This window comes from Cotesia glomerata, linkage group LG8, assembly GCF_020080835.1.
Source record: "Cotesia glomerata isolate CgM1 linkage group LG8, MPM_Cglom_v2.3, whole genome shotgun sequence".
Taxonomy (NCBI): domain Eukaryota; kingdom Metazoa; phylum Arthropoda; class Insecta; order Hymenoptera; family Braconidae; genus Cotesia; species Cotesia glomerata.
Window position 1 is genome coordinate 2149420 of NC_058165.1, and position 10952 is coordinate 2160371.

The 10952-nt window shown below is 24.0% G+C and overlaps 1 protein-coding gene across 2 annotated transcripts in view; it reads right to left on the reverse strand.

The window, feature by feature from the left end:
• Positions 1 to 8185, reverse strand: part of LOC123270752 — a 30188-nt gene extending 22003 nt beyond the window's left edge. The window contains exon 1 of one of the 2 annotated variants that reach the window (XM_044736899.1): positions 8019 to 8185. In XM_044736899.1, coding sequence (XP_044592834.1) covers positions 8019 to 8040 — 22 coding nt within the window. In that variant the 5' untranslated portion in view covers positions 8041 to 8185. Of the gene's footprint in view, positions 1 to 6785; positions 7160 to 8018 lie in introns of those variants that run through there. The other variant, XM_044736898.1, reaches the window with a different exon arrangement.
• Between the last annotated feature and the right edge of the window lie 2767 nt (positions 8186 to 10952).

A 10952-nucleotide genomic window follows, 5' to 3' on the forward strand; every position in this document is an offset into this window, starting at 1 on the left:
TTAATAGTTAACAAATCATTTATTAGAGACCACTTTTTAGTATTAAACAAATATTTCTTAGTATTTAAAATGATTTGTTTGTATTTAATAAATCTAATATTCATTTATTAAATATTAATAAATCTTTTTAAATACTAAGAAATATTTTTTAAGGGCTAAAAAATGGTCTCTAATAAATGATTTGTTAAATATTAACAAATATTTTTAACTATAAACAAATCCTTTTATCAGTGTACGCGAAAAAATTTTTAATTCATATGCTTTTTTAATCTTTTAAAATTTGAAGTTACTACCATCGAAAATGTTGACTTTTAAAAAATTTTTTTTATACAAATTTTCTCCGAACAATTTTGAAGACTATTTTTCGAAATTTTTAAAAATCCTAATTTTTTTTTATACACCCTTTTGGCGTTAGTACGTCAAAAAATTTTTTTCTGCAGATCTTTACATTTTGAGCGATTCTAGAAAGAATGGCAAAAAAAAATTTTTTTATACGCCTGTTTGGCATAAAACCCTATCTAACTGCTGTAATACGCCCTTTTGGCATTAGGCACGCGATTTAATAAGCTTTATTAACTAATGAATGATTTTTTAACATGCACTGATAGAAGGATTTATTTGTATTAAAAAAATATTTGTTAATAGTTAACAAATCATTTATTAGAGACCATTTTTTAGTATCAAACAAATATTTCTTAGTATTTAAAATGATTTGTTTGTATTTAATAAATCAGATATTCATTTATAAAATATTAATAAATCTTTTTAAATACTAAGAAATATTTGTTAAGGACTAAAAAGTGGTCTCTAATAAATGATTTGTTAAATATGAACAAATATTTTTAACTATAAACAAATCCTTCTATCAGTGTGGGATTTAATAGATATTTATTAGCAATAAATTATTTATTAAATACGATTTATTAAATGTTAATAAATATTTGTTAACAGTTAACAAATATTTATGAATGGTTAATGAATATTTGTTAACTGTTAACAAATATTTATTTAAAATAAAAAGCAAAAATAGCAATTTTCTTTTGACACTTTTTATAACTCTATAGCTGGAATTAAAAATAAATTAACGTTTGTAATATTAAAAAATATAAAAGATAATTATTCCCTGTGATAGAATTTGCTATTTTACAATAAACGTTATTATAATGTAATATAATTAATGCAAATAATTTATAAAGATGATTTTTGTTTATAAGCAATCTTTATATCATATTTTATTGCAAGCCAAACAAATTCACTCAACAAAATATTTATTAACTGTTAATAAATATTTGTTTATTAATAAATACTTATTGAATATTAATAAATGCACTTTCCTCCCAAATAAATATTTATTGAATGTTAAAAAATATTTATTAAAATTTAATAAATTAAATAACTGTCTTCAAATAAATTAAATTATTAATAGTTAATTAATCCTTCTATCAGTGTATTAATAAAATATTTATAAGATGAATAATATTTGGAAATTTTTCCTTATTTCTCCTTGTATCATCGATCTCTCTTCCGGATGGTATTACTCGTACGCGGACGGATGCGCGGAAGTGTTTCATACCGCATGTATGCCAGACAAAAATTTCAAGCGAAAGTCTACATAAAATTACTCACAAGTTTATTTTTAAATCAATGACTTAGTATACCACATTATGAAAATAAAATAAAAAAAATAACCCAAACTCAGATTTTATCCTTTCCTCTTACTAATCAGCTTATAATTAATGATAATAAAGGTATCAATTTTTCAGTAATTACAGTCTAGAGCCAATAATGAAAAACCAAAAAGAAAAACAATTAACATTACAATAATCACAAAAAGATATTCTAAAGATAACGGTATTTAATTAGATCCTTTATAATTATAAGGGATTTATTTAAATACCATTATCTTTAGAAGATCTTTTTGTGATTATTGTAATGTTAATTGTTTTTTAACTTCCCGCTAAGAAAATTGAAAATTTTCAAAAATCGGGAAGTTATTGGTTTTACCCCGTTTTTCGAAAATCGAGTTTTCATCAGATCTCGACGTTTTGAGGTCCTAGGAAGCTTTCCTGACTATTCCCGCGAGGGTGTCACTATGTCTGTATGTATGTATGTGTGTGTGTGTGTGTGTGTGTGTGTGTAAGTATGTAAACCTCTTATAACTTTTGAACGGTTGAACCGATTTCATCGCGGTTGGTGCCATTCGAAAGGGCTTCGCCAAACTTAGATTTTTTGTTAATTTGAACCGATTCGGACCGATAGATTTTGAGAAATTTGGAGAAATCTAAAAAAAAGTAGGAAAAAAAATTTTTTCTGAAGTGGTTTTTTTGGGATAACTTTTAAACGGCTCAACCGATCGATTCCAAAAACTAATCAGCTCTCAACCTTGAAAAACCACGTCGATCGCCGTCAATCCGGTCAAAATCGGTTGATTTGTTCGAGAGATATCGTGAACGATAGAAAACCGAAAAAAGTGTTTTTTCAGAGTTACTCCGAAATTTCTAGTTTGACCAATTAAAACTTAAAAATTATTTATAAGGCTTAAAAAACTACGTAGAATGCCGCCAACCGCGTAAAAATCGGTTCATTCATTCAAAAGTTATTGCGGTATGAACATTCAAAAAATAGTATTCTATGAAACTTCTATCAGACTTTTGAGCTCAAAGAGCTCAAAAGCATAGAAAAACTATCTTTTTGAGCTCGGAGAGCTTAAAACAACACATAGATTGTACTTTTGAGCTCGAAGAGCTCAAAAAAGCGGCCAGGTATTAACGGAATTAGCGGGAAGTTGCAGGGATGGCCTTTAGAGTCAACCGTTTCCCTAATTTTTTTTTTTTGGTATTTAAGGAAATTTGTCTACTGTCTAGCCAAGGCGTGAAATTTCTCTGGGAAATTTTTATTTTTATGCTTATTTATTTGCTCTAAAAGACTAGTCATAGTTTCTTGGAATTTATTGACCGAATACTGGAATTTTAAAGTTTATGAAATTTGTTTTAAGTGGTGACTATAGGCACGTGCGCTTGTGTATTAGGTTAGTATAGTTATTATATATTTTATGAGTATATATTATTTTATATTGAAGTCAAAGTTGTAAAAAACGAAGTGTCAATTGTAGTTCATGCGTGAGTCAATAGTTTTTACTGGAAAAAATGATACTTTTCGCGGTAAATTATTAAGCAAATTGATGTTATGTATAAAGTTAAGTAGAGCATTAGAAGATTTAACGATTTAATTTTTTTTTTTTTTTTTTGGATTATAATATTTTATTTTATTTATAATTAAAAGATTTAATTATTTAAACGTATTGCACACTGATAGGATTTGTTTATATATAATAAGCTTTATTAACTAATAAATGATTTTGTAACATGGGATTTAATAGATTTATTAACAATAAATTATTTATTAAATTCGATTTATTAAATGTTAATAAATATTTGTTAACATTTAACAAATATTTATTAACAGTTAATAAGTAATTTATTAAGTACAATTTATTAACTGTTAATAAATATTTATTTAAAATAAAAAGCAAAAATAGCAATTTTCTTTTGACACTTTTTATAACCCTATAGCTGGAATACATGATAATAATTAAATTCACTAAATAAATTAACGTTTTTAATATTTAAAAATATAAAAAATAATTATAAGCTGTAATAGAATTTGCTATTTTACAATAAACGTTATTATAATGTAATATAATTAATCCAAATAATTAATAAAGATGATTTTTGTTTATAAGCAATCATTATATCATATGATATTGCAATCCAAACAAATTCACTCAACAAAATATTTATTAACTGTTTATAAATATTTGTTAACTATTAATAAATATATATTAACTATTAATAAATGTACTTTCCTCCCAAATAAATATTTATTAAATGTTAAAAAATATTTATTAAAATTTAATAAATTAAATAATTGTCTTCAAATAAATTAAATTATTAATAGTTAATAAATCCTTCTATCAGTGTAATAAAAAAGATTTTAAAAAATTTGAGTCGACTTTTATAAAATATTTATGAACCAAAATAAATAAACAAATATTTAAAAAATTTCTTCAATAAGTTATTCTGGCTTGTAACTTTAAAAAAAAATTTTTTACATTTTTTCGAAGTAGATATATCTAAAAAAATTGTGTTAAAATTTTCAAATGATCAAACTACTGTGACTATATATTTTGCGACGTCTATGAGGATGTCCGAGTGGAAGAAAATAAAATTTTTGAAAAGGCTGAAGGGAATTTTTATGGTCCCGGCATTGCTGATTGACTTTGGGTAAAATTTTGTTTTTTATAAATTAAAAAAACTTTGAACTTGTTTATCTCAGAAGTATGTTTTTCTGGTTTAGGTACATAATATCTCCGGAACCACTGACCCGATCTTAATGAAATTTAAACGATATATTCTACATAGTAGTAGCTATTGCATCAGCTCCAACCAAATCAAAATTTTTATTTTTACTATTTTTTTAGGACTAAAAACTGTGAAAAGAAGCCTCAATTTTCAGTTTTTTTTTAAATGTCCACCAATTTGTTATTTATCAATAAATATTAATCTCCTTGGCTGGTGCAATAGCTACTGATATACTGAAGGTAAATAATTTTGGTTTTAGTGTTTTAGATGAGCCGTTATCAAGTTATCATGTACGTGAGCTTTATACCAACGTTTTGTCAGAGCTCCGTTCACCCGTTGTTTATTCATATAAAAAATATTTTAAAAATAAATTTAGATATTTTTAGTGTTAATCAAGAGTGTATTTGTTGAGCTAAATAAATTAAATATTAATATCTATAACAGTTTGTGTGTAAAAAAATCATTAACATTGGCTTTTTTTCGAGCTTTGGAACCAGAATCAGCCCTTAAGAAAATTTTATTTAGCAGTACTATTTTCAAAATATTTCAAAGAACCTGTCAGGTTGTTTTTATTTAAAATTTAACAAAAATTAACAGTCCTGATAATTTATCAGCTCAGATATATAGGATTTGTCCCGAGAGGTTGGTAATATATAACCAAAGAGCTACTTAATATTTATTTAGAGTCACATTTGGGAGCTCCGTTCACCCGTTGTTTATTCATATAAAATATATTTTAAAAATAAATTTACATATTTTTTGTGTTATTCAACAGTGTATTTGTTGAGCTTAATAAATTTTATATTAAAAAATACAATTATTTTCCGTTAAAAATTCAAAATTTCAATAATTTATTTCAACTTTAAATTTTTGTACTTCTTTAACAAGTACGAAAAAAATCAAGGAAATAATTTCGTACAAAGTAACGAAAAATTGTCGGCATTATTGAAAAGGTTCGTTGTACTTTGTTGCGTATATATAAGTGGAACCAATTGTTTTTAGTGTATATATATAAATATATGGTATATAGAAACGGGATTGGAGCGATTAAAGGAGTTACAGAAAAACGACATTTAAAACGGACTTCAAAAGCAAACTCAGAAGTGGAAAAGGCGGGTGCAATTTTTGGTGGTAATTATATCGATTCGTGTGGTCCAACAAATCTTATTCTTCAGTGAGCTCTACTTGACGAGATGGACATAAGAAGCGGATAGAGACATCGGTCCACATTCCGGGCTACGTAGAGGCATGCGGACAAACAAAGACACCAACATTGATCTCTTTTCTGCTTAACATTTTACCCAGTCCGTGGACCACCCAGAGGACACTTCACTACCCATGGCTTACTTTGTTCATCCCGGTGTCGCGGACAAGTATTGCACTCACAACTAATTTAACTTTTGTTTATTTAAAAAAATACTAGTAACTTGGCAGTCACTACGTGACTGCCGTAGTGAACTGTTATACGGACTTTTGTTAAATTGCACTGTACTTTCTTAAATTTTGACGTTTTTTAAGATATAAGCTCATCTTGATGTTACACTCATCAAGAGCTTTCATTTGAGTATCTACATGCATTTTTTATATATTTTTCATATATACATATATATAATATATATAAATATATGGAATATATGAAAAATTAATGTGGGTATTTAAATGAAAGCTCTCGACGAGTGTAATGTCAAGGTGAGCTTATATCTTTAAAAATGTCAGTTTACAAGATACAAGGTCAATTTTTAATTATTGAAATTTTTTAAGATATAAGCTCATCTCGATGTTACACTTATCGAGACATTTTATTTGAGTACCCACATGCATTTTTTATATATTTTTCATATATTTATATATATATAATATATATATAAATATATAAAATATATGAAAAATTAATGTGGGTACTCAAATGAAAGGTCTTGACGAGTCTAACATCAGGATGAGCTTATATCTTGAAAAATGTGAATAGTTCTCAAAATACAAGGTCATTTCTTAATTATTGATATTTTAAAAGATCTTAAAAAATGTCAATAATTAAAAAATGACCTTGTATCTTGTAAACTACTGACATTTTTAAAGATATAAGCTCATCTCGACATTACAATCGTCGAGACCTTTCATTTGAGTACCCACATTAATTTTTCATATATTTTATATATTTATATATATTATATATATAAATATATAAAAAATGCATGTGGGTACTCAAATGAAAGGTCTTGATAAGTGTAACATCGGGATGAGCTTATATCTTAAAAAATGTCAATAGTTCATGAGATACAAGGTCATTTCTTATTTGTGTTTGCTTGTTCTCTTAATAATATAGACTTATTTGCAGACTTTAAGACTTAATTTAACAAATGACAATCTATTTTCCTGAAACTAACCTCTGCTAAATGTAAATAAAAATTTTAGATTTCAACTCACGTGTATCCGTCAAGTCGATCATCGCCACATTTTTTCACAGATTAATTTCATTGATTTTAATTTTTACTTTAAATAATTTATTGTTAATTTACGAAACGCGTGAATAGATAAAGTTTTATGCTATGTTAAAGATTCGGGAAAGCATTAGTCATTGCTTAATCTTATTGCCTACTGTAGTAGGTAGTGTCAACAAATAATTTTTTAGCAAGTAGCAAATTAAAGTTATTGAAGCATGATTAATTTTTGTCTGGTGTTTATCAAACAAGGATGATTAATAAAGACATAACCGGATCAGTGACTAAATAAAATTGTATTCGTGTGAGTTCGGGTTATATTTTAGTCTCAAGTATTTGTGTAATTATTATGTTCTTAAGTGTACGCAGTCTGTAGTAAGAAAATTCATTATTTTATTTTTTAATTGAGAAATTTTTTTATAAAGTTAGAATTTTGAGAAATATATTTTTATTCATTATTTTAAATTAATTATTATAACAGAAATTAATTAATTATATATTAAATTATTTATTTAATTATTAAATATTAAAATTAATTATTATGACAGAAATTAATTAATTAATTATTATGACAGAAATTAAAAAGCTTAAGTCAAAATTATTCCACAAATTTATTAAAATAATTAAAAAAATTAAATTGAGGCTCTAATAAATTTTATTTTAATAATTTTACTATTTAATTTTAATTTTATAAATTCTCGGAAATATAATGAACATTATCCAAGTAATGATAAGTTATTTAATTGTAAACTTTGCGATAAATACTATATAATTATTATAAAATAAATAATTTTTTAATTAAGTAATAATATGTCATATAAATTTAGAATTTTGAGCCCATAATTATGACTGAGAGGTCAGTGTACGTGTATAAAAATACGGACTGGTTAGAACCGGGTTCGATCCCAACAGAGGTTAGTTTTTTTTTTTTATACCAATTTTGCATTTTTTATTGTTGGTTTTTTTTTTATTATTTTTTAAGGGAAGATTTTTCAATAAATTTAAGGAAAAAAAAATTTATTTTAAATAATAATTTTTTAAAAATTAAAAAATAATGTTGACACCTAAAATAAAAAATAAAAAATCAGGGTATCAATAATTAATTATTAGACTGGTATATTAAATCATCACGAGGCTTGGTATTGTAATTATTGATTGTATGTAAAAGGCCGCGCTTTATTGTATAAAGTTATAGAAAAAAAAAAAAAAAATGACGCACCCTCGAAACTACTTTTACTCATCAGAGCAACATGTATGAGCAAATTACTTTATGTTTTGCACATCGTGAACTTTCACATAATATCTGCGTTGTTTCCCGGATTATTTTCTCATAGTACAGTACTAGATAACGGACACACACTGCACTTTACTACAATAAATGCATGACCTATCCACGTTCGACACAACTCTCGAATGATTCAACGTAATATTTGTTTTTTTTTGTATAGATAAAATAGAAAAACCGTAGTGATAAAATTTTTCTAATATTTTATGAGCAATTACTCAGAAAGAACAATACTATAGGTTTTTGTCATTTTAATTTTGTGATTATCAATTTGTAAATATTTTAAATTTTTTTTTACGTATTTGAAGATTTTTATTTTTTTCTCAATAAAAAAATTTAAAAGAGAAGTTTGGTAAGTTTATTGAAAATTATAAAAAATATTTTTTAGTTGAGATTTTTTTGGAAAAAAATATTTTAGTATAAAATAGGTAATTTAATCAATATTTTTATTTTAATTAAATTTCCAATAAGACGTTCATTGTGCACTTAATTTTTGATTAAACTAAATTTTAAATAAAAATAATTAAAGCAAAAAAACAAAAAAAAAATCATTAATTTGAATGCATCAATTTTTTATAAAGCTTTCTTTAGAATAAAAATAAGAATAATTAAATTTTTTATGATAAATTTAAATAAAAATTTTTTAATAAAAGTTATTCTTATCAAAAAAATATTTATATTTAATTTTTTTTTAATTTAATTGAGAAAAAAATTTTCTTGAAAATTTTTAAGGCTCTAAAATAATTTTTAAAATGATAAAAAAAATTTAATATTAATATTAATATTAAATTTTAATTTTAATATTAATAATTTTTGCTAGAAGGAAAAATTATAAAATAAATTTGACAAAATTTTTAAATTAATTTTAGAGTGAAAAAATTTTGATAAAATTCAAATTTTTCATTTTAATAATAGAATAAAAAATTTTTCTTAAAAATATTAACACGTGTAATTTTTTATTCCAATAAACAGATAATTGTAATAAAATGGAACAAAGTAGTACTGATACTGATTTAGTAAAAATTAAAAAATGTATACGCTTTTTGATAAGAATAAAAATAAGCGGCGTAGTAAAATTAAATATCCATTATAATTATTATCAAGTTGTGCGTGACTATTGATCAGTAAACACAAAACTTTCTGTAATGATAATAACAATAATTGTTATTATTATATTTAACATGTCCTTCATTCTTAGTTGTGTGATTCACGTTTAATTTATTTATTTCCCTATAGAGATAAATAAAATGTCAGTATCAGAGAAAACACACCTGGCGTAACACTGATGGGAGTTACGCAAAAAATAAACAATTCACCTTTATTATCATTTTTTAAATAATAATAACGAGTAGTCTGATTCACTAAATCTTGTTCTACTTAAACGCCATCATATCATTACGAGAAGTTAATTTATATGTAAGTCGATTATTTATTTATTTTCGTTTCACACTATCCGGAAAGAAGCGCGATAAATATAAAACGAGAGACTGACCGAGTTAGTTAAGTTGTAGTATCAACTTTAAGAATTTTTTATGACTCACCTCAATGCCGCTAGTCGGTGATCCTTTTTATTCCTTGATGTCTGGAAAAAAAAATTATACTTTAGATCCAAAATTCGATACAGGAAATTCTTCACATACTAATTTTATGATACAGGTGAAAAAAATATATTTTATTTATTTTTTATTAATTATTATTAAATATTTAGTAATAGTTACTAAATAATTTATTAAAGCCCATTGTCACCAAATTAATATTTAGTATTAACATATGATTTATTGCTTCGCAATAAATCGTTTATGAGTATTAAAGAAATTAATTTTGTAACTAATTTTACCGTATAACTTAACTTTTTTACTCAAAATAAATCAAAATAATTAAAATAAATAATTTTAAGTAAAAATATAAGGTATTATAAAGAAAATAATCTCATTAAGTTATAATTTTTTATTTGAGATATTTATAAAATTTTAAATTAAACAACTTTTTAACATATCAATAATAGACTAATTGAAAAATTTAAACTAAACTCCACTGAGAAATGACATGTAAGCCATTTGGGACGTATGTGTGTTTTCAAAGGGAAGATAAATCTCCCAAAATCGAGCTCAATAAAATAATCTGAGTCAGTTAATAGGTTATGTATGACATTGGAATTAAAGCAACGCCATCTACCGACAATACTTACCAAACAAATATTTAGTGCCTACTACTAAATATTATTTGATGGAAACAAATATTTATTTTGATATAATAAAGCTTTGTTTATATTAATATAATTTATTAAAAATAAAAAAATGATTTATTAAACTGTAATAAATAATATTGATGGGTAAAGAATATTTTTTTCTTCAAAATAAATGTCTAAAAATTTTGCTACTAAATCAGTTTATTAGTACTAAATCCTTCTATTAGGGTATTTACTAAATGATTTGAAAACAACCCCTTGATTACAAAATATTTAGTAATAGTTACTAAATAATTTATTAAAGCCCATTTATTTCCACCAAATAAATATTTAGTAGTATTTAACAATTGATTTATTGCTACGCAATAAATCGTTTATTGGTATTAAAGAAATTAATTTTGTAACTAATTTTACCGTATAACTTAACTTTTTTACTCAAAATAAATCAAAATAATTAAAATAAATAATTTTAAGTAAAAATATAAGGTATTATAAAGAAAATAATCTCATTAAATTATAATTTTTTATTTGAGATATTTATAAAATTTAAAATTAAACAAGTTTTTAACATATCAATAATAGACTAATTGAAAAATTTAAACTAAACTCCACTGAGAAATGACATGTAAGCCATTTGGGACGTATGTGTGTTTTCAAAGGGAAGATAAATCTCCCAAAAT